At 40.3% G+C, this 25,415-nt stretch overlaps 1 protein-coding gene across 6 annotated transcripts in view; it reads right to left on the bottom strand.

Moving 5' to 3' along the window:
* Window positions 1-3,016: 3,016 nt before the first annotated feature.
* The window catches only part of Golim4 (golgi integral membrane protein 4), a 76,028-nt gene continuing 53,629 nt past the window's right edge, over window positions 3,017-25,415 (bottom strand). For 2 of the 6 annotated variants that reach the window (XM_047563959.1, XM_047563956.1), the window contains 9 exons: window positions 22,933-23,097; window positions 20,508-20,840; window positions 18,260-18,513; window positions 17,718-17,797; window positions 16,229-16,338; window positions 13,085-13,252; window positions 12,691-12,759; window positions 5,073-5,153; window positions 3,017-4,737 (listed from right to left, as the gene is read on the bottom strand). In XM_047563959.1, coding sequence (XP_047419915.1) covers window positions 4,588-4,737; window positions 5,073-5,153; window positions 12,691-12,759; window positions 13,085-13,252; window positions 16,229-16,338; window positions 17,718-17,797; window positions 18,260-18,513; window positions 20,508-20,840; window positions 22,933-23,097 — 1,410 coding nt within the window. In that variant the 3' untranslated portion in view covers window positions 3,017-4,587. Of the gene's footprint in view, window positions 4,738-5,072; window positions 5,154-12,690; window positions 12,760-13,084; window positions 13,253-16,228; window positions 16,339-17,714; window positions 17,798-18,259; window positions 18,514-20,507; window positions 20,841-22,932; window positions 23,098-25,415 lie in introns of all 6 variants that reach the window. The other 4 variants (XM_047563958.1, XM_047563954.1, XM_047563960.1 and 1 more) reach the window with 3 other exon arrangements.

Raw genomic sequence — 25,415 nt, forward strand, 5'->3', positions numbered from 1 at the left:
CCAGGCAAAGTGGCAAAGAGTGAATAAAGGGATGAACAGTGTTTTGGGGGGACATTATTTTGCAAATGTACCATGATACAAATGAGCATGATTTGAAGGAGCTAAATATCATTTGGGTATCGGTCAGGAATCTTTAGGTATAAAGTGACAGAAATTCATTTCTAACTGGTCAAATTATGAAGTAAATTTTTTTGTGCATCAACTGTTTTCGTTAGTTTTTTCACCACTGTGACCAAAATACTTGACAAGAACAACTTAAAGGAGGTGAAATTTATTTAGGGCTCATGGTATTAGAGGTCTCAGTCCATAGATGGCTGATGCCATTGATCTGGGCCAAAGGTGAGACAGCACATCATGGAGGAAGGGCCCAGCAGAAGAAAGACTATCAGCTCATGGAGGAGTTGGGAAGAAGAGGAAGAGTGGGTAAGGGGCCACCAGGAAGATGAACCCTTCCAGGGAAAGCCCCTGGTGGACCCACCTCTTTCAGTTGTGCCCCACCTGCCTACACTGTCACAATCAGTCCATCCAAATGAAGGTGGGCTGATTACAGTACAGTTCTCATAATCATTTTACCTCTGAATATTCCTGCATGAACAGGAGCTTTGGTGGGGACACCTCATATCCAAACCATAACAAATCAACCTATGAACACACTTGGATGGCATTTTTAGTCATGGAAAGATCCAGGACTGGAAAAATGCTACAACTCTTTTATCTCTGCCTCAATCTTTTGTTTCTTTTCATGGGTTAGATATTTTTTCTCTACTTTACTTGTAGACTGTTTTCTCCGTACAACTAAGTACATGAGTACTAGAAGCCAGATTCATGAAACAATAGCTTTTCTATTGGAGAGGAAATATAAGAGGCTATTTTCTAACCTGCAAGAATAGGAAGCATTGTGATGGTGAGGTTTTACCCACCTAGCAACTGAATGAGTTAGCCAGCTAGTTTCCAAATGCTGGCAGAAGACACTAGGCTATTTAGGCAGAGACTGAAGACTTGTTTCTCATGATACCACAAGTAGTATAGGGTTTGTGTTCACATCAGTTCCCTTGGTTTACAAGTGTCATGAGGATGAGTGGATGTTAAACACATCCACCAATAGGTTTGTGTCACAGCTGAGGATCCCAGATCTTAGGAAGCCTTCACTTCATAAAGGAGCTGCTAGCACACGTGTCCAGGCTTTGTCCTGAAAGGAGATATCATTATCCAAATCAGAGTATCTGCTCTCTGACACAGAGGGAAATGTCTCTAGCTTCCAAGGAGGATTGCTATGCAAGTGTCCTTTATCATAGCCCAGGATAAGAACCGTCATATGGTGTGCAGGAATATCATAAAAGGACTGCTTTCCAACAAGAAAATCCCAGAGAAGGAAATCAAATTGATGAATCTGGGGTCAAGTGCCTAATCTGATCATGTACTTTTTTTCATGAGATAGAGTCATACTATTGACTCTGTTTAAGTCAATTTTCCAACCAGAGACTAGGGTCAAGATCACTTATCAAGCTGTTAGAATGTACTTGACAAAGATGATCCACTAAGAGGGTGTATATTATCAGGTTTTAGAAAAATCACACTGGCACATATTTTATGGACTAGATGCAAGTAAATGGGGAAATGAATTAATCAACTTTCCAAGTAAACATAAGTGAGTCCTGAGCCCAGACAGTGGGAGTGGAGAAAAGTAGCAAAGATGAAGATATTGCAGAAGCAGCTATGAGGTGGGAAGACAGAATTCAGGATAAACTTTATGTTCTTGTTTGGGGAAACTTGGTGAATTAAGACACAGGACCTATAAAGAGAAGGTTTTAAGTTGCAGGTGACTAAGAAGGCAAGTTTAAGTTTTGAGAATTATATGACTGTGAGGTAGGAGGGACATAGAAAACTAGGCTGAGGGAATGAATGAGAGGACATGGGTATAACACATGGGTGGGAGGAAGGTAAACAGATGTTCAGCACAAAACTGGAAAAGAACCCATATTTAAGTGATAGGCATTAAGAGAGGTGCTTATAAAAAGATGAGGGAGAAGCTAAGATGCTCAGAAGGAAATTAGGAAGAAAGAGTCATAGGAAGACAAGTCCTGAAGAGAAATTAACCTAATTCACTCTTAAGGCTGTGCAACATACTATATAGCATGGACCTTTCAGAAGGTAATCAAAGAACTAAGAACGAACACAAAACAAGGAACTCAAAGTAGTTTGAGTAAACTGTGTTGAATGCTCTGAAAGAGGAAATTCTGCAGTTGTGAGGTTTCCATCAACCTTAAAGCAGAGTGGTAGGGATTAAAGTGGATCCTTCACAAGCTCCGTGTACTATGAAGACTTTTGACACATTCAAATAATTTTCCTTCATAATGGTGAGTCACTGGTACCTGTGACTAAGATCATGATTCTTACTCTCAGATCTTTTCTGATCAGTCTATATACCAGCCATTGTATTTGAACTAACAAAGTTTGTGTGTGGGGGGGGCTCCACTTTACTTGTCCCTGATAAATGCCCCCTCTCCCCGCTTCTGCTGATTATGTCACTGATACCAAAACCTTTGACTTTCAATTGCATCAAAGTCAGATTAATTGGCAGGATAAATACAAGTGGTATTTTATTTCTGTTCAGCTCATTAATATAGGTCAGCTAAGGCTCAGTTCTCCTGGAAACATTGGTTACAAGGGCCCCTACCATGTGCTACACATGGATTAGAAAGGTTCTGACTGCTACTTTCTTGGAGGAAATTTAAGTTTTTAAAAAATTTGTGTGTGTACATGACACTTCCATATATTTTCTGTTCATTTTTTTTCCTCCAAGAACTAACTTGAATACAATAAAATTTGGGCTTGAGTTTTAAGGAAAGGAAGAAAAATTCAACTGCCAATCCAAGCAGAAAAGGATAAGGAAAACAGAAAGTGGGGAGGAAGGCATTTTATAATTCATTAATTCATATCAGTATCTCTAAAGATATTTTTTTGAAAAAAGTTGGAGAATGTTAGATCAGAAACTAATAAGAAATCACACATTTAAAAAGATTTAGCACTTGCTTTTTATAGCTTTATTGACTATTACCATGTTTCAAATAATTAAATACTGCAACTGGGACATTAAAAATACAAACTAATTTACCAAAATAATTGTATTCTGAATATTATGTACAATATAATACATTTTACATTACATAAAAGGATTTTTATACATAAAGGTAAGATTTGATTTATCATTATTGGAAATCCAAAATACATTTGAACAAAACATTCCTATGCATACATACACAACTGCTCAGCTGGGATAATCCAAACCATACATGAGTGTGGTTATTAAAAAATAAAATTACATTCATATAATAGTGGTAGAAAATGAAATTTGCTTTTATTACTTTGAAAGTATTATTTTAAAAACCACACACATGAATTATATAACCTAGTTCTATACATTTAAAAATATTTATGCGTGCAATTGAAATATGTTATTTCAGGGGAAGTTTTTGACTTTTAATTTTCTTATTTTGTTGAATCTTTTATAATTCATAGTCATTAAACTGGTGAAAAGCAAACTGGTCCCCAGCACATGGAAAAGCCACAAGGGCCTATCTTATCACCATGTATATATTTCACCACATAATTTTGAAAAATAATCTGGTGAAGTTGTACAGTTTGGTATGCTTTCATATTCATAATTGGCATCAAAGTGATTATATATTGAGGCACAGAGTTTAAAGGAGAAATACATCTTATGGTAAAGAACTAGAAATACAGATATCACTAGGTGACTTCAGGAAAAAATATCGTGAATAGGTGCTTATGTATAAAACACCACACACACTAATTTAGTTTTTAGGCAAGTTCTGTCCTTGAAAATGGTGAATACAATGATATGTCATACGTTGTTGGAACACTGAAATACCAAATTAAGTACATGATACTGCCATACAAGTTTTAATAGCATCTCACTTTGAAGTTTAATTCCTCTCAAGCAGAACAGTTGTGACTTTAAGTAATACCAAACATTTTCCTAAATGATCTGAAATGCCTGAAAAAATGGTATTTTTTACCCTGCAACAAAAATGGCTTTCTAGTTGCATGTCCCTCTGTACAGAGATCTCATTCCAAAGAAACACAGACTGCTGAAAGCTCTATCAGAACTATCCCTAGAGCCTCAGAAGAGCAGCAAGCCGTAAAACTAGTCATTCTCCTTAAAGTCTGCACAGCAGTTTTGCAGTACTTGGTTTTCAATCCTATATTTTATGAAAGGCAAAGGAAAGAACACCTGCAAACTAGAAGACAGAAAGGTAACAAGTTGAAACATATACAAAAGCAGTGCCCTTTCCAACATTACATATTTGAGAAAAATGAGAATCAGAGCCTAAGACACACTTTCCTGTTTTTCTTCTTGGTCATGTTTAGCCTGTATACAAAAGTTCTACCCTAAGTTATCAAAATATATTCATATAAATGTATGAGCATTTCTAATACAAAAGTTAAAAACAAAGTCTAAATTCTTTACTTTTTGTAATTAAATATCCTAGAGTTCAGTAGGCAGATTTCAAAGCAGCTTGAAAAAAATGTGCTGGACGAGCACTGTCTGGAAATTGGGCATAGTTACATCTCAGCTCTGCGATGGGATTTCTCAGCAATGGCAGCCCCGTCTTCCTCCTCCTCCTCCTCCTCCTCATAGTGTTCCTCTCTGCCTTTGGGGTGGTTGTCATCTCTCGCTTCTTGCTCTTCTCCATCATTGTTTTTATCATCAGCCTTAACATTACAAGAAAAAAGAAAAACTAAGAAATAGAGCGAGTGATCAAAATTTTTCTCTAAAACAATCCAGTTTGGGAGAAAGGAAACAAGTGAAGAAAAATGATCCTACACCTGATCTGTGCGTGTTCAGTTTCCTAGTTCCAGGTGGGCCTGTTCAACTCAGGGGCACTTTACAGGTGTCTTCTACCTGTGCCTGTCCCAAAATTACCTATGTACCTCCAACCTAGCATGTGCGTGTACATGCACCCACGCACGCACGCATGCACGCACGCACACTCATATGCTCAGTAGAAGCATACGTACACTTCAGTAGAAGCATATCCTACACTTACATTCTCATCATTGTCACCATAGGTCTCTTCTGCATTATGCTCCAGTTCCCTTTTTTTCTCTTCAGTCAAATCTTCCTGAACCTAAAGTGAACCACAAAGCACACGTGATGCATTCGTCATTTCAACACCTGCAGTGACATTTTTTGATTTCTAAAAAGTTTGTCTGAAATACCAGAAACAAAATTACACTTAAAAGTAAAATTGAAAAAAAAATTAAGTCAAAAGTTTGACTTGTCTATTAGGTAAGAGGAAATGTCTAATATACCTATTACAAATCAATCTACATCGTGCACAACCATGGAAACAAAAAGTTGTACTCCATTTGTGTACAATGAATCAAAATGCAGTCTATAAAAATAAAAATATATTAATTAATTAAAAAAAGAAAAAAAGATCAATGTGACTGTTTCTCAGTCTGATCTTTCCTTTGAATTTCTGATTTCTCTGAATAAGGAATAATTCTGCAGGGATAATACCTGAAGAAATTCAGCTTATAAAGTTACTCACTTTTTTCAAAATGAGATAACTGTACAACTCTGCAAACTCTGACAGAATGTAAGTTCTATGATGGCAGGAATTGTCTAATAGAATGTCTAATTAAAGTCTTCAGTAATTAGATGCACACCAGGCACACTGAAATGCTCAGCATTGTTGAGTGGATGAGTTACTGAACGAACAAATAAATCAGTGCAAAAAGTATCCCTTGTAAAAGCACACAAAAAAGATACTACTGTTAAAATTGATGGGTCTGTTCACCCTTTTGATTAATGGGGATGACATATACAAGTCATGTTCACTTAAGATGCTTGAGTTATTCATGTACCAAAATTCTTATTTTCTTCATGTAATTTGCCAAATACTAATAAATCAAAAATGGCAAATACACTGAGAAAAAAAAAAAACAATAAATCTCTCAGGTTAAAATATTCAGAAAACAGAATGCAATCATTTCAATTTCTGTATGAAATAGTCTAATAAACTAGTTCAAATCCCTATCTTCATTTAGTGTTCTAACACAGCATATGTTTTAAGTCATTTTCCTTTTTGCACACTACTATTACTGTTTCATTGATCCCAACTGCTTATCTCAAAAGGCAAATCAAGGAAAGCATCCGATTTTTACTAAATAATTTCTCTTTAACAATCATCTCACAGAAATAGAGGCTAAAATGTTTTCTAACTTGTTAACTAGTTTGAATACCATACATTTGCCAAAAGGTTTAGGTCATTTGAATGTATTTTTAAAAATTGCTGAACAGAAGTTAGGCATAAAGTAGTGTCCTGGTACCAAAAGCAAGACTGATCTCTTCCAGGATCATGGTATAGGAGTAAAGTCCTCTGGGGTAACACAAAAAATTACATGATTTTTTGGAAAGAGTTGGAGTAGTGGTTAGTGGTTTTTGAAAATCTGAGAAACCGGCAAGGGATGGAAAGTAAGCAGATGCTATAATTAAGTAGGAACAAATCCAGTGCTGCCTCAGTGGACAACCTAGGGGAGACGAGAATGAACACACCCTCCCAGAGCTTTGGATAGTTTGGCCTTTCAGGAGCCTACTCTTTGAAGGTGACTCTTCAAAGATGCCCTAGACAGAGCCAACGCTTTATTAATCTCTTCTAATCAGCCCCCAGCAATGGCTGGACCCATGGCCCTAAACTACACTGGTTTCAAGTAAATACAATTTGAAAACAGAGGCATAGAGCATCTCTGGATTCACATTTCCTGGTGGAGTAAGCTAGGGATACCCTTGTCTCACCTTACAGCTCTATCAGTAGTCCATGACATCTCTTCTGCCATTTGTCACAGAATCTCACAGCAATATCCCACAGGACATTGGGATGAAGAGGATGAAGCACTTATTTCAGACTTCATTAAGGTCTAATTGAAATATTATTAAATTGCCGAAGTGTCCTTGTCTTGATGAACAAAGATGTCTTCTATGTGGGTAATAATGAAAGCTCAATTTGTGAACACTACACATGGCGGGCGTTCAGAGTGGGAAAGAACTGCCTCAAAATTATGCAGTATGGTGGAAAGAGTACATAAATCTGGGGCAGCAAAGTCCAGATAGTAATTATTTAGGCTTTCTGGGCCATAAGTTCTCTGTCACAACTGTACAACTCCACCACTGTAGCCCCAAAACAGCTATAAACAATGTGTCAACACAGAGGCATGGCTGTGCTCCCTAAAACATTTATAAAACAGGCTGCAGCCTGCATTTGCTACCTCCCAACATATACTGGGGAGACAGACAGACCTGCACCAAAGCCTCAGTTCTGTAGCTTTTCTGTCTGAATAAACAATAAAGTCAACTTCTTATTATGCAAACCTTCAAGAGCAGGTAAATAAGGAAATCATTCAACAAACCCTTCATAAATACTTCCAATGTTCCAATTGTCTCAATATGGCCATATTTCCACTATCACTTTTCTATTTTTTTCTATTAATTATTCTTATGATTTCTAGATATGATGTAATTTTACCCTTACATCATGTCAAGGTATGTAAAAGAAGTGAACTTCTTTTTATACAAACATAATGCTATCATTATACCAGATAAAGCCAGTAATTCCATGGTATCATCTGATATCTAGTTGACATTCTTCTGATTGACTTAATAATGCCTATTCACAATTGATTTGTTCTAATCATAACCCACAGGTCATGCATAACATGGGCTTTCCTCCATTATTTTTATCTTGATGCTATTGACTTGTTCTGTAGAAGGACCCACATTTTGGATTCATTTGCTTCTGTATGGTATCACTTCACTCATTCCTCTAGTCCCCATATTTCCTATAAATCAAAGTCAGTTTGAAGGCGTGAGTTCAAGGTGCTGAATATTTCACATTTTCATCACATCAGGAAGCACATTTGTCCTACCTTTAGGAAGGCTGAGGTTGGTCAGTTAGCTCAGATGGTGACAGCCTGACCTGTCCCTGCTCAAGTACCTTGTTCATCTAGTGATACCATCCATTGATGATTATTGATTAAATCAATGGTGTTAATTAAGGGTTACAAAGACAGTAACTTTCTAGTTCCATCCCTCTTTCTGCATCCACCTATTTCTATACAGACATCACCTGTCGACTATGTACTTACCATGCTTGGTGCACTTAAAAGTGACATCCTTTGAAGTCAGAACTGGGTGGGCTCTGATTATGATAACAAGCTGTGGAACCTTGACAAATTCAACTAACTTCTCTGAAGGTCAAAATATCTTATGTATAAAATAAAAGGGCTGGGTAAAATTCTATAATTTTCTGTGTGAATGGAGTTTGAGAATCATAGATGCAGTTAAGACTGTGGCAAAAAATGCTTTAGCAAATGTGCTTAGACACACAGCATTCTGCATAAATGTTCAGTGGGGTTACACTTCCCAAGTCCTCCACTACTGCCTGCCTCTAAACGGGGTGTTCCCTAAACATAAGCATGAGCTGGGGGTGGGGAGAAGGGACTTTTGAAGAATTCTTGATTCCTAGGCATCACAACAGAGAAGATCAAAATTTCCAAGAGCAAGGTTTAGTCCAGGGATTTGTATTTTTCACGAACTCTTCACCATGATTCTTGGGCTGGGCACAGCAGCGCACCCCTGTAATCTGAGCAGCTCAGGAGGCTGAGGCAGGAGAATCACGAGTTCAAAGTCAGACTCAGCAATTTAGCAAGGTCCTAAGCAACTTAATGAGATCCTGTCTCAAAATAAAAACTAAAAAGAGGGCTGGGGATGTGGCTCCATGGTAAAGTGCCTCTGGGTTCAAACCCTGGTACCAAAAAGAGAAAGGTGATTCTTGGTCAGAGTGAAGACAGAGAACTATTTCCTTAAGTAGAAAATGGATGCTGGGTTAAGAATATCTCTAGCTTGGGAAATAGTATTCCTTCTCTAAAACCTGTTTTCTCATTCTTGGGACCTATTGTAGAACACTTGGCTTGTTCACCACTTATCAGTACATTCTTAGTTGAGAACCACTGATTTAAATTACTCTTTAATTTAGGGAATCCACAAATGAACATTCTATAATTTTCCAGTCATATAGAGAACAGAGGCTCAGAGGCTTATATACACATTATTTTAATAAGATAGTCTTTATGTTTGTGGCAAAAGTAATTCAAACTCATCTTAAAGGTATCACTAAAATGAACGACATGGCATTTCTAATTGACCTTTAAATACACTTTGACAAAGCCAGAGGCCCTGTGCTATCATCTAAAAGTGTAGATACAGCAATTATGTCTGCAACACTGGACCCTCTTTAGAATCCTGAGGCTGATGTAATGCTCTGTTAAAGATTTCCCATAAAGGTCTGCATTATTCATCTTCATCCACTGGAATCTAGCATTTTAGGCATGTGACAGATGAACCTTTTGTGACAGGGTAAAGTTTAGTAAATGACAAAGCAAAAGAAAACAAATCACTGAATCTGAAATGGGCTTTGACTGGTCACTGGGTCCTGGCCATGTGTGCTAACACCTTTGTTTACACATAGAAGACACTGTAGGATGAGCCAGGACCAGCTGGCTAAACCTTGAGCAGTCATGAACGCTAGGATCCAACGAGGAGGGTAGCATGTGACAGAAGTCGTCTTTGGCAGAGTCAGTTAGAGTGAAGAACACCACTGGCTGAGGGGCCACGCTGAATGGGAATTTCTGCCCATCAGATGCTTCTTGACATGAGGAATCCCAGGCTGAATCCCAGTCTGTGGTCTGAGTCAGTATGTATACATATCTGGCCTCTAAAGGTGAACAAATAAACCTGAACTTGCTCTTTCCTGAATGTTCAGATTAATCTGTTTTCTATAGTTGAATAAAGAAAGCATTCCAATTTTTCAAAGCATTCAATCTATATATATATATTTTAATATTCAAATTTTATACTTCAAATTTTGAAGTATAACACAGTACTTTTTGGCTATGTGATAACTTGTCCTATTTCTCAAAAGTAGACAAAATATCTGGAATATAAGCAATATGAGGAGGACATTAAGGTGGGTATGTCCTTCACCTTGACATCATATGAATAAATCAGGATTGCGGGTCAATAATCATCAGTTTTAAGTCTTAATGCTGCTGCATTAACATTAAAAGAAAAAAGGAAGGATAGTACAAATGGACAGATTTCCTAAAAGCACACTTGTTTAGGGTGATCTACCCCCGTGGTTCAGATCTTAAGTCTGATGGCTCCACCCCAGGACAGGTTTAGCCCTGGCAGGATACAGTTCCTCCTGAGGAGCAAATGCTAGCAGCCGGAGTTTGGCTGCAGGCTGGGAAGGCAGGAAACTGGAGGAACCTACAGTCCTATAGCCCTGTGGCCAGGGGGACAGCTGGAAAACGCAGAGATTTACTGGAGATTATAACCATGGATAGTCACACAGCATTTTGTGGTTTTCAAAGCACTTCCAAAAATATTGTCCCAGGCACACACACACACTTCTAAACAATACCGTAGGTGTTTCTGCTTCATTTTCTCATTTTCCTGCAGTGCCGAGTGCTTCACTGTGACTATCACTAGGGCTCAAATGGTATTTGGCAACCACCCTTCTCCCCTCTCTAGGAAAGATGACCTGGGAATGATGGAAAGATGCAAAAACTAATCATCTCAGGAAAGACCAGAAAAACACAATCCCCCCTGAACAAGGGATGCTCAGGGGACAGGAGGAAAATGATACTGGCAAGAAGACAGGCTCTCAGGGTCTTCTTGGCACATTCACATGGCAGGAGTCTTAAATGATGGGTGGCAACCTGGAGCCTATGCAATATGGGGTAAGAAAGTTGGGACAAACACTATTGTAAGATTCCTGGCAGGGAATAAACAAAGTAAAATAATCAGGACCTAGGGCTGGGTGCACGAGAGGAAAACAGCCCTGTCAATTCAGCAGGGCTGGAGGGAGGGGCTGTAGCGGGAGGGCGGCTGCTGAACCTCAGGGTGGCTGAGCCAGCACAGCCTCCTCTGCCTTGTCTCCCCTCTCCTGACCGCTGCCGTGGTGAGTCCTGTTTTTTTCACCCAGGTCCCTACTGGATCTCTGGATCTCTCTCTTCCACCTTAACTGATCATAATACAAAAGTGAAAAAGAATCAGTAAATACTGATTAAATTTTTATGTTTACCCTTCTGAATTTTTAAAAAGAAGCCAAGGTGAACCCTTTTCTCTCTTAATCCCTCAAAGATTCCTGGTATCTGACATAATGAAACAAAGTAATATTAGTCCAGACATCCTGTTACAAGAGAAGCCCAGATGAATATCTTCTTCTTGCTAAATGTCTTAATATTCAAGGCTGCTGCCTTCTCTAATGCTCTCTTTCTGATAAGACAGCTCAGAGTCCTGATTAAGATGAACAGCAGGATGAGAAAAGATAGACAATAAAAAGATCAAGCCTGTTAGACAGAACATAACTTGAGATATTGCCACTGGCCATAAAGGGCAACATCCTTTTCTGTTTTCCTGGTATAAGCACAAATTTTAGCATTAGTTCTGCAAAGCTGAAAATATCAGTAAGAATAAGAAAGCAGACCCAGGTAAGGGAACTGAGTGCGTGCTGAGCACGAGCTTTCAGAATAGGACTTCCAGTGGTGGGCGTGGTGGGCGCGTTTCTTCAGTAGGCCACGGTTGACCTCTCCAGAGGTTCCCTTAAGGGTAAAGCCATGCATTTGCAAGATACCAGGCTGATGAGTAGCTTTGAACCAGGCCTTTAATCTGGGAACTACTTACTGGTCCTTAAAGAGACTAAATGTGGGGTCAAGGCCTGGTCCATATCACATTCCATCATATTCCCAAGTACTGAAGTGTCCAGACAGGAGAAAGCCATGACAAAAAGGCTACAGCAAATAGCCTTCACCAGCTGATTGAGCACAGGCATCTGGCACCATGACAGATGCTATACAAACCTAACTAATGATAATATGCCAGATGCTTACAGTAAAAAGCAAACTAAAATGAAGTATTAAGAAATTCCATCTAAATGCATTTTAATTCAACTCAGTTCCATATTAAAAACTTTCCCTTCTCTTCATTGTTTTTATGGTGCTGGAAATTGAATCCAGGGCCCCATGTATGCCAGCTAAGTGCTCTGTCACTGAGTTGCATCCCCAGACCTTGTTTTTGTTGAACTTAATTAAGATACTAAAATCTTATGAGGGAAGAGGTCAGAGGGAAAGACTGTAAAATTCATAAAAATGTCTAGCAGGTGTTACGTGGATTCCAGTGGGCATTATGGGGTATCCCTGTGAGGCAGACACACAGGATATGTCCACAGAACAAGTTACAGGGTCAGTCCATACTCCTTCAAGGTGCCAAGCTTCATTCTCTCATTTGTGAGGGAAAAAGAAATGAGAAAAGTTTCGCATAAAGATCACATAAATCTAAGTCTGCCAACCCTGAAAAGCCTGCTTTATTTGATATTTCTGGTGAGACCCAGAGATGGATTCTATTACCCCGGATTTGTTACCTTCCAACCAAACATCTCACTGCCATGGTTCATTTCCTCTTAAACCACCCTTTCAAACCCTGCTTAAGTCTTTCTGAACTTTCTACAGAAGGAATATCAGAGTCAATACTGCCAGGGTTTGTTTACAGTTTGTGTGACAGACCAAACAACTTGATCAGTCTCCGGCATTCAATCTTCCTACCTCCTCTTCTCCCTCTTCCTGGTACTGTTCATCAACATTATCCTCCTGCTGGTCTGGATTTCCTGCCATCTGTTGAAACAAAAGGGGAGGCTCATGTTACTGTACATTGGAGATGCCTTTTATAGTACTCAGGGACAAAGAAGGAGCATGCCACCATGAATAGTGCACTCGCAATGCACCGGTGGCCAGGAAATGATGAATAATCATGGCTAACACAAAGCACGGGGTGTCTGTTACCCTCTGAGTGCAGGCATGTCATTTCACATAATGGCCTAAAAAAACACTAGAGTGGCAAACCTTTCCTCGATGCAGATTATGACCAACCTTTTACATAAACCAGGCATTTACTAAAGTGCTCAGGTTAAATCCACCCTTGGTAGTGGCGTCTGCTTACCACCAAATGCTCCTCCATGTCTGCGTTCTCTGGCTTTTGATCACTTTGTTTTGGCTCTTCGTTTTCATCTGGCAAATTTTCTTCTCTCACTTGCTCAGCTTCCTCAAATTCGTCTTCGCCTTGATTATTGGGGTCGTCTGCTGGGTTTATATCCTCTACAGCTGCCCTCTGTAAAATTTTAATAAAAACCAACCGCCATTTCAAAACAGAGGATCAAGTTTAATTTCATTTGAAAGGCCACACACTGGCAGAAAATGAAATCATCCTTCACTGCCATCCTTCAGCTCTATCCCTGCCAGCACTCACAAGTATCAAGCACCCCACGGTCAAAAGATGAAGCTCCTGCTTTATTTGCTAGAGGTTGAGGAATCAGAATGAAGGATAAGCGGGGCTTCCTTTCTGCAAGTTATTCCAACACAGTCTTCCAAACTCTACCGAACCAAGAAATGTGAGCAAAACTACCCAGACAACCAGCAAAACAGCTAGTAAGTTGGAAAACCAAATAGGAGAAAAAAAAAATCAATGCTAATTAATACAGGAGACTTAGATGGGTGAAGAGTTAACTCCTCTCATGGTGTTGTTGAACTTTATACAAATTTCCCTTTCAAGCAATTTTAAACATGAAGCTAAGTGCAAAGCAGATGATGGGAAGGAAGACCTACCCCTGAAAAGACCCAAGACAAGAAAAGGACTAACTCTAAAGAAAATGGTATACTTGTAGTATGGACCACGTTCCTTCCTTCCCTCTCTTTCTTTCCTTTATTCATTCATTTCTTTTTATTTTTGGTACTGGGGATTGTACCCTGGGGTGCTTTACCATTGAGCTACATCCCCAGCCCTTTTCATTTTTTATTTCAAGACAGGGTCTCACCAAGTTGCCCAGAGTGGCCTCAAACTTGTGATCCTCTTGCCTCAGCCTCCTAAATCACTAGGATTACAGGCACGCCCCACTGCACCTGGCTGAACAGCTTCTCACTTAAGAAACACTACCATGAAACTGGGAGATACTGCACTGGCAAGGGACAGGAGAAAAGAGCCATTCAATCTTTGGCAATATATCACAAAAAGTATCCCTCCAGATCCACCCTTGAGTGGTTCTCAGTTACTGTGAGACAGTGACTGTCCTTTAAACGATCAACTTTAGAATTATTTCAATTTCCCACTTAAGCTCCCCAGACACCTACCAAATAACACACATCCTCACAAAGATTCAGCATTTAGAAACAGAGAAGGGCAGAAATGGCGATGCTTGCTCTGAGCATCCCCAATCCCTTCCAGGTTATCTATGGGACACTTACTTTGAAGTAGCAATTGCTTCAGAGAGACACTGAAACCTCTGAGTAAGATTTGGTCTCTCCCGGTGTTCTCCAGACAAGATGACTGTACTTCACTTTGCCGAAGAGCCCTGAACACGTTCAAGAGCTCACTGTGGTCTCAGCTGATCTATTATCTGCACAACTATAGCCAGAAACCTCATTCAAGTGCAAATAACACTTTTCTTGGGAATGTAGTGACAAATCCTCACCTTTATAGTAAACCCTAATTACTCCAGAATCTCCTGCCACACAGACTTCTTCATGTGTTGTCAATAATCTGTATGGGGATATAGGAAAAGGGCAGCACACTCTCTTCAGAAAAAAATTACTAAATATATTTTGCTACAGTTCTTAAAAATGTGCACAAGTTTCCAGGTCCAACCACGTAATAAGTGAGGGTTCATGGGCACAAATAGTCACATTTAAATAAAACAGCTAAGACAGAGGGACAATGGGCCATTTCTAATTAAGAGAAGGCATGGCAGAAAGGCCAGTGTTCCCAGTAGGTCCTCAGAGCAGATAAAGGAGAGTAAAGGATCACATGGCGAGTAGTGAGCCTGCAGCCACTCCATCCACGTGAGTGGCCGCGAGGCTGCCCTTCGTCCTCCACGTACGCTGGCTTCCCTGCTCTCCTGGGAGAGCCTCTCACACTCTCGTTCTCCTGGTAACCCTTGCTCTGTCCTGACAGTATTTCCCTGCTGCCTGCTTTCCTGAACACCAGGGAGGGTAGGGCGGGAACAACTGCTCTGTGAGTCAAGTGGAAAAGCCATTTCCGTGAAAGGGTTGAAAGCGGCCGGCAGAAGGACTTGCTCAGTGATTATCAAGGAATGACGTGGATCTTCTTATTAATTCCCTGGACCAATATAAACTGGATCCACTGGCAGTGGAGATTGAATGTTATTAACAGGGGGGTTGCTTTACTGAACAAAAGACGACAGTAAAGGTGAAAGGAAGCCAGGCACGGTGGCACATGCCTGTAATCCCAGCAGCTTGGGAGGCTGAGGCACGAAGAACACAGAGTTCAAGGCCAGCCTCACCAACTTAGTGAGGCCCTAAGCAACTTAGTGAGACCCTGTCTTAAAATAAAATATATAAAAAGGGCTGGAGATGTTTGGGTTCAATCTCTGGTACCACACACACACAAAAAAAGCTAAAATAAGTTGTGAAATTCATCTTCACATAACACATGATCACTCACTCAATGTCTGCTTGCCTCACCTATAACCAAGGCCAAGGCCCTAGACCACCACCCAGGTGAATCAGAGGTCTCATTCCTTTTTTGGAAAACATAGAATAATACCAATTATTGAATGTTTACTTAAATGTTTTACACCCTCATGTACTTGAGCACCTCTTTTAACGAGTGAAACCACGTATTTTATCAGTATATTTATTAAAACGGTCTGTGGATTGCTGGGAGGTGAGAGTCACTCTGCATACCTAACTCCCTGGCAGGCCACTGGGCAGGCTGAGGAAAGGGTGATTTCTCCAACTTCCTTGCTTGCCTTTCCCATTCCCTCCATCTTTCAGAATTACCACATATTTCAGTGCCTCTTAATTTTTCTTTTCTAGGTTTTAACTTTATTAAAAACTGTCAAAGGAAAACCCTTTCCGACACTATTTTTCCCAGAACAGCCTTTAACCCAGGCTCCTTGCACACCCTACACTCTGGCTGATGGTAACACACTGCTCACAGTATGCAATCCCCTCTGTGCGCTGATGAAACGGCCTGCACATCCGGGGCTGGACCCTGGAGTCGGACAAATGCTCAAGTTTTCTTTCTGTCCGTGCGTTTCCAGGTGGCAGGTCCAGGAGAGAGGATGCTTACATCTGCCTCTGATTCTGGGTCAGCTTCTGGGGGTCCTTCTTCATGAGGCTCCTGTCCATTTCCGGGGTCTCCTTCTGCTTCGTCTTGGTGCTGGTTGTCTCTTTCATAGGCTAGTAAATCAAAGGAACTAGGATCAGCTGAAGGAATCAAGCGGGATTCCTCCCTTTTGACTCAGAGGAGAGCTTCCGCAGGCCTCTGGATACCAAGTCACCCACTCTTTCCCACCCTCAGGTAACTCCACAGCTTTCCGGAAGTGTTGTCCTTTGCCCAGACTGTGTGTTTGAGGAGTTGGGTGTGGGTGACTGATGTCATTCTAACTCCCCAAAACTAATGTTTAAAAGCAGAGGCTGTGTTTTCCCCATAGGCAAGAAAACGACAACAAATGAAATTCCCTTCAAGAAAGAAAATCCAGGCCACTGGACAGTGCTAAAATAATCAATTAATTTTTGGATAATATTAGAGGCAATGGCAAATTTTCAAAAGAAGTGTCATTAGAAAATGAAAGGAAAAACAATCTCAACTGTGGAACTCAAAAACAAACATGGCCTGTCACGGACACTGTTATGGAAGCGAGGACACCACCACAACACAGGGACATCACACATTTATGCTCACACACTGCAGGTTGTCGAAAGAAAACTTAGATGAAGAGAATTTTAAGAGCACACCGGAGAAGAGAAAATCAGTTTTTAAAGTCAGATATAAGAGGAAAGAAAGGTTAAGTATATGGAAAGCATTTAGTTTAATACAAAGACACAGGGTAGCTCACCATCAGGCTACAAGTTCACAAAGGGGTATATTAAATAAAGAAGGGGACAAACTGTTTAACAGTCTTACTGGTAACAGAAACAGAAACCTTAAAGTCACCTCAGGGGACAAAGGGAACAGGCAGGCTCTTGACTTTCAGGGTTACCAAACTGTACAACCCGCTGTTAAGGCAGGTGTCCTCACCCTCCTTTAGACTCTCTTTAGAAAAAGATTCATATCTCAGCATGGGTGGTGTTGGGGAGGGAGTCACCTTCGAGTTCTCTCATCACAGCAAGGAATGTGACAGATCCCACACTAGGCACTTACCATGAAAGAAAGCCACTGCTGATTTAATCTGAAAAACTTTTAAGGTAATGATGCAAAGACTTTCAAGGTGTGGAGAAAATGTAGAATTCCCCAAAGCATAACAATCCTATGATAATTTGTCAGAAATAACTATTTGATATGCAAGAAGCTTAAATGATGGGGAGAGTAGTAGAGACAAGGGAGATTATCTTGACCAGTTTTCTTTTTTTATGGTACTGGGAATCAAACCCAGGACAACCTTGGAGCACTATGGCAAGGATTAAGACTCATGAAGTGACAACAGAGGCATGATTTCTTCACCCTCACTCAGATATGCATTTGGCTTGTTGATGTTAGGTAACACTGGCTCACTGATATTATATGATATAACCAAGTAACGTTATTAAAACATTCATCATCTGAGAAGTCTTACCACCTCCTTCCTCTTCCTGGATTCCCTGGTCCTCTGCTCCCTGAACGATATCATTATCCATAGCATTATAATGAGCTTGCTGCCTGCCAGGGACACAAACATTATATATTCAGGGACACAAATTAAGTGGCACAGTTTGACATAAGTCATTTATCTTTCAAGGTAGTAATAAACAAGATTTTTCAACATCTTTTGAAAAGCCATAAAAAACTTTTTTGAACTTTTAGGTACATGATAAAGTATGATGAAGATTCTCGATATGCCTCCAACAGATGCCTTAAAAAGATGAAGTATCGTTCAATGATAAAATTAAAAAGTTAACACAAAGTCTTCTAGGCTACTTTGAGACCTACACTATCACTTTTAAGAAGGAAAAAGCCTGATTATTTTTAAAATTAAATATTGGCCCTTTAATTCTCAGGTAGTCATTCTTCCTGGACGACATGAGCAATATGAACCCCTCCTGTTCACGGATCAGAAACACACAAATCTGCTGGCAGTGGAGGAAGGGCCGCCTATGCCCATCAAGGGAGGGGGCAGGCTACCGTAGCTGCTCCTGGTGCTGCTGTTGGCCCTCCTCTTGCTGGACCTGCCTCTGCTGGGCCATCTCTCGGGCCAGAAGCTGCTGCTGCTGCTGCTGCCGTAACAAGTGTCCCTGTGGCCTCTGCTGGTGCAAAGCTTCCTGGTGTTCTCGCAGCCGCTGGGCCTCCTCATCCCTCCTTGCTGCCAATCTCTTCTGTTCCAACTGCTCCTCATATGGGGATCGCAACCTGGTGACCGGTCTGACTGATGGGTACACCTGGGGCAAAGAGGAGGTGATGCTGAACAAGAGGGCTCAGCACCTCAGGGGTTGCCCTCCCTTTGGTTCCCATGACAAACTCAGGAGGCAGGGAGGGTTTATTAACACCTATTTGTCAGGTGAACTGTGATTATAAATTAAGCCCAGAAATTCCTATTTGTCCTGCTGTCTCTGAATTGCCCTTGGCATCATTTAGCAACTGGTCTTCCCAATTTGCTGGCATTAAGGCAGACTTTCAATATGCTCCCTGCTCAAATGGAACACAAAGCACAACACAAGATATCAGTTTTGAACCATAATTAAATTTGTGTTCATAAGACTCTGACGCAAGCAGTCACTTGGTAACCTCACACTAATTGGGCAATTTGTGAAGCTGAGGACTTTTCTATGAAAAGTTAAAGACCTAGGAAAGCTAATTAACTTCAGCAATGTATATACCCATAGCAGGTTGAGCACAGTCAAAATAATAATGTCAAATATAATGCCAAATTCCAGATTACAGTGCAAAAGCAGTAACTGAGCTCCTTCAAAGAAACTAAGAATAGTGAGGCAATAGTACTGATTAAAGGAAAATCAGATTCAGCAATTTTTTTTTTTTTTTTGTACCAGGGATTAAACCCAGGGACACTTAGCCACCAAGTCATATCTCCAGCCCTTTTTTGAGTATATTTTAGACACTGGGTCTTACTGAGTTGTTGGGGCTTCACTAAATTGCTGAGGCTGGTTTTGAACTTGTGATCCTCCTGCCTCAGCCTCCCAAGCTGGCGGGATTACAGGCATGTGCCACTGTGCCCAGCAGATTCGGCAATTTTTAAAACTCCACTTTATTGAGCTTTTCACCATCCTCCCTTCCCCTCCTCAACTAACATAAACACAAATTCTCTGCTACCGCAAGAGAGCAAAACATGAGGGGAACTGAACCAAGTGGAGAATTGCTGCAGAAGGGTATAGACTGCCAGAGCTTCTGAAGCTAAGGTGGCACCTTCAGAGGCCGCCACACCTACCCAGCCTGAAGCCTCAAGCAGCCTCAAGTTTCACTCTGAAGCCAGATAAAACTTCAGTTATAAACAGGTGATCAGTTGGGTACAGTGGTGCACACCTGTAAGCACAGCAGCTTGAGAGGCTGTGGCAGGAGGATCACAAGTTCAAAGCCGGCCTCAGCAACTTATCGAGATCCTATTTCAAAATTTAAAAAAAAGGGGGCCTGAGGATGTGGCTCAGTGGTTAAGAGCCCATGGCTTCAATCCCTGGTACAAAAAATGAAAACTAAAGAATAAACAGGTAATCAGCAACCAGATAAAGGCCAGATACCTTATGGCTGGTATCAGTGTATAGCTAGCAGAAGAAAGGTACCTAGCTACACTCGGTGTGGGTTGATTTCAAGTTCCTTTAAAGTTTTACTTATAATAACGGCTGCTTTTTTGAAGAAAGGGAAAAGTGTACCTATGTAGAAGGGCATGTTCGGGAAGCAGGATCTGAGCGAAACTTGTTGAACACACTCACCTAGTGCACTATCCCTAAGGGGTAAGGCAGCTTGTCCTGAAAGCCTTTTGATTCATCCTAGAGAGAGAACAGGCAAAAGCCAACCCACCAACTTGTGTAACTGAACAGGAAGAAGGGGACTCTGGATCACAGAAAACGAGACCTTTGTATGCCTCAAGATGCTCGAGACAGGACTTAAACGTATCCTGAGAAGGTGCGCCGTTAGGTGCTCCCCTATGCACTGTCAGATGACGTGAGGACGGGTCTCTTACTTGCACCACTGACAATGAGGACACACCCACACACCAGTTGCAACTGCTCCAGCCTTCTTTCTGAGCTAGGTAAGAGCTGTGCTATTAATATTACAAGAAAACTTAAATATGTGCACAGGACACCTAGTGAAATCACTCAAAATATTTTTGTAGAGCTTGTGATGCATGGGGAGGCGTTTTTCTTTAATAAACATAACGCCACATTCCCCATCCCAGTGCATTTGGGTGGGTGACCCATACCTCAGCCTGAGCGTGCCCCTCCAGGAGGTTGGCAGCCTGCTTTTGTTCCTGCTGTTCTTTCCACTCCCGGTCCTGCTCTTCTGGTGAGGGATCATGTTCCTCCTCCAGATGTTCCGCCTGCCCAACCTGCTCCATTTCCTCCTCTTCCAGGGCTTTTCTGTGTTCCTCTTCCACCTGATGCTCCTCTGGCTCTCGGGGCGCCACTTCTTGTTGGTTAGGCTGGGCCACAGTCTGAAAATGTGCCTCATTCTGGGTGGGGGGATAAGGCTTTGCGTCTTCTGTTCTTCTGGGCATTGCTTCATGTTTCTGCCACGCACTGCGATATCGAGACACCTGGGCAAGCAAACCATAAGAAATGATGCTTGTCCTTTTCAAAAGTAATGATATCATTCATCACCATGTCCTTGGAGCTACAGAGTAAGCAAAATCCTGGACTCTGGAAATATACATATTCTCCTGACTTAAAAAGGAGCAATGGAGTCACTTAATTTTCACTGTATAAGCTCACCTATAAAATAGAGAGGACACTGGCAAAATTTTATCTCAAAAGAACATGGTCAATAACCAGGAAAATGAATCCTCTAAGCAGCCACATCTTAGAAGTAAACCTTTCCCCCTTTCCCAAAAAGCAACCCAACTCCTGCTTTCCCTTAGAATAAAAAGGAAAAAATTCACAAACTTGAAGTGATAAAATGTTTGCATAATTTTTTCAAAGTCAATTTGATTTGCAATTCATTACTTAAAAAGAAGAAAGATGCAACTGATGAGGTTTGGTTTGGTTTACTGGTAATTAAAATAGAAATGCCATTACGAAGGGATATCCATGTTGTTTTAAAAATGCCTGTTAAACAAGGTACAATAAAATATTCTTAATGCATTAAAAAGAGATTTATTTGTAACCAGAAGGATTCTTTTGTACGTATTTTGTATTGCCAACAGAAAACTCAGGATAGAAAGAAATAAATGTCTTTTTTTTTAAAGAACACTTCTCTAAAATTGGTTGGTTCAAATCAGTTTTTCCTTTAACTTTCAGACATCTCTACATGATCTGAGTTACAGGAAACTGAAGGGAAAATGATATAATATTGATAGGAGAGTATGTCATGCCCTTTTCCTTCAACCTTTTTCATCAGGAAAAAATAACTTCTTCAGTGAGATTACTCTTTCAGATTGAAATAAATGTGAAACTCTATTCAGAAACTAGCAGAGATATAATTACCAAGCTTGAGAAGCTGTGCTGTATAGATAATACACAAGGGAGAAAAGTCCTTTGTCAGGCAACATTTAGAGGTATACATTTTACCAAGGCCTTCAACTATCTGGCAAGTCTGACATAATACTGCCCTGGCTTTATGGCAAATACTTCTCTCAAGCACTCTAAGTGCTTTGAAACACCTCTCATTTATCTTCACAATATCCCTGTGAAGAAGGTTGGAGCAGATAATTATCATCTCTGACACACAGATGGACAAACTAAAACTCTGAATCATCAGAAGATGAATTCAGTAAACTGGTAGTCACACTAGGAGAGGATAGAATCAAATGCCTGGCCATGCTCTCTTAAGTTAGCAGCTAACATAGGGTCCAGGGAGAGAAGAAAAATCACGAGAACACTGAGCCTGTTAATCTGATGCGAATCCAGTCACATCAACTCCATTATCCCCACAAGATGGTAGCTTGCAGGCAGATCTTCTGAAACATTTATTGTTGAAACTGACTTTGTTAAGGGGAATGATAACCGTATTTCTCATTGTTTATTAAATACATGATTGTAAAAACAACTGTATAAGAATTAATGATAAGGAAGACAATACTTTTGATGTCCCACATATGAAATATTCCTAAGTCAGGCTGGATTTTCATGAAGAACAAGAATAAAGTGCATGATGGGACTAGCAACTCATACACCAGGCAGTGTCTTAACTTTTTTTTTTAATACAAATTTGACAGGCTTTGTATGGACCCAATACTGCACCACTTTAATATCCCTATGGGCTGTCACATAATCTCCTCATGATCATTTAACCTTCCCGCACTATCTGAAAGAGTGAAAAAAAATCCACTGACCCTTGAAACACTCAGACACTACAGTTCCTTTAAGACAAACCCATATGAAAAAGACAAAGCCAGGAAAATCTTTTCCAGAAAACACTAAAGCAGTAGCTCTCAAAGTTCTCTTCAGACCAGCTGAATCTAAATTAGAAATGCAAATCCTCAGGCCTAACCTCAAATTAACTCAATTTGTAAGTTAAGGAAACCATGGGGCTGGGGCTCAGCAGCCTGAGCTTCAACAATCCCTATGGCGAATTCTGATACACACTAAAACTTGAGAACACTTGTCAAGTTTTTACTGACAGCGGTTCACTCTGTGACAGCTTAACGGGAAAAGTGACCTAGCCACAGATCACCAGTTAATGCCTCTCACCTCTTGTGACTCTCTGGTTGGCTGCTCCCTTGCTGCGTTGTAACCTCTTGGAGAACGTGCCACCTGAGTAAGGGTAGCATTCTGCGGCTCTGCTAGGTCAGGATTTCGAAAGCTTGGGATTCTATTCAGAGTATCTTTCAGTTGCTTATATTCTGCAACTTGGGTCTGCATATAAATTGCACAATTGGATGCAATTGCACAATTTGAGGAGGGAAAAAGATATCAATCATAGATGGGCATTTAGGTTCATTGGAAGACTAGACAAAAAAAATTATACCTAAATACAAGTTAGAAAAATGTGGATTATGTGGATTATTTTCATGCATTAGTTATTCTTCTTTAGACATGCTTAACCATTTTTGAGCACATGCAAATTAGAGTTAAAGGAAACAGAAAAAAAGTATATAAGACAAATGTTAGTTTTATGCTATATGAAACAAAGAGAGAACTCTGTGAATAACTTTCCAGTATAATTATGAAAAGACAAATATGTAATCCAAGTTTTATCACATTCACATGTCTATTAGAAATTGACAGTTATACAACTGCTGATATCTTTTACCAATATGGTCTGAGTAACATTTTTCAGTGAAAAGAAATATATGCATATGCGTGTGTGTGTGTGTGTGTGTGTGTGTGTGTGTGTAACAAAAGCATTCAAGCAACCTTCTTTTGCTACCCCAGTTACTAGTTAATTTGTGCTTAAACAGGGTTCCTTCCTTGCCAAAACACCTCCTATGCTGTTTTGTTTTTCTGGAAAGCAGAGAAATAGGCATAAAATCAAACTGGATTTTAATTCCCCAATTCTTAATATTGTTTCTTTCAAAGCCACAAAGGCAGTGATGTAGGTATAGAACAGAACTGGAATACACTCACGTAGGAGAACCTGTGTATATATGCTGTGGGATATGTGTGCAGGATGGTTGTGTGTATGGCTGTAATATTTTTAATACTAGGAGCTCGAAAGATAGAAAATAAATCAAGTATCTTAACTAATAAAATTAACAGACACTGTGTATACATAATTCATCATATTCACCCACTCTGTTTTCCTGAAAGCAGAAATACTGTGTGTGTAAATATACACTTACATAAACACATACAAAGAACACAGAAATCTTAAACAAGATCCCCAGACAGGGCCACTTCCCTTGGTGGAGAGTGTAGCGCTGATCAGTGGAGCCACAGTCAGCCAGGCCTCTGGGACCACAGCCCTGCATGCTGCCCACAGTCCTCTTTTGAATTCACACAGAAGTGAAGAAGTCAGCCTACTAAATCCCCGTCAAAGGAGTGCCTTCATATAATTTGTACAGCAGTGTACCACCTGGCTGGTGGAGGTCTCTGGGCTCTCACTCTAGAAATTATGACTCAAAACATCTGATGGGGGGTGGCGGGTCCTCACTTCAATAGAGGAAGACCTGACCTTCAAGCCTGGCTCTTGGTCACTGATCTTGGGTTAGCTACTTGACTTCCCTTCTGGCATCAGTTTATTCAGTTATAAAATGTTACGTACTTCACTGGATTATGAAGATTAAATAAAATTCTTAACTATATTTTAAATCAAGTTGTCAAGACAGAATCTCACATGAGATCTTACGTGAGAAATGCAGATGCCTGAAACAGTATATTCCCCCCCCAACCCTCTGTGCCCAGGAGATTTTGGGAAAGTGCTAATATGGTATTATGGACTGATTATTTGTATCTTTCCAAAATGCACATATTGAAATCCTAATCCCACATGTGATGGTATCAGAAGGTGGGGACTTTGGAAGGCAATTAGATCATGAGGACAAATCCCTTACCAGTGGATTACTGCCTCATAAAGGGGCTCCTGGTCACTCTTTCAGTCTCTTTCTGCCTTGTGAGGGTACTAGAAGTTGAGTGTCTACAACCTAAAAGATGGCTTTTCCAAGAATCTGATCATGCTGGCACTCTTACCTAGGACTTCCAGCCTCCAGAACTATGAGAAATACATTTCTGTTTTTTATAAGCCAGTCTATGATGTTTTGGTACAGCAGTCCAAACTAAGACATATGGCTTTTTTTTTTTTTTTTTTTTTTTTTTTTTTTTTTTTTTTTTTTTGGCAGTGCTGGGGATTGAACTCAGGGCCTTTTGCTTGCAAGGTAAGCACTCTACCAACTGAGCTACATCCCCAGCCCAGACATATGTCTTTAATTGAGTATTGTACCTAGTCATATTACTAGTTTTTTTAAAAAGGCAGGAAAAACTTGGAGCACCCTCCCAAAAAAGGAATAAAGAAAACTACACATAGGTTACATAAAAATATTTCTTCTATTACAAAAAATCTAAAAGTCACACTGACAGTGTACATATTATAGAATTTGGTTTTGGCTATTAAAACAACTATTTCACTTACATTTGCAAGGATTTTCAGATTGTGGCTTAGTCTAATATTTTACCCACAGTGTTCAAATCCATGTTCCACATTTCACGGTATAAACAACCGCTTCACATAATATAAC

Source organism: Sciurus carolinensis, chromosome 9 (genome assembly GCF_902686445.1).
Source record: "Sciurus carolinensis chromosome 9, mSciCar1.2, whole genome shotgun sequence".
Classification (NCBI taxonomy): domain Eukaryota; kingdom Metazoa; phylum Chordata; class Mammalia; order Rodentia; family Sciuridae; genus Sciurus; species Sciurus carolinensis.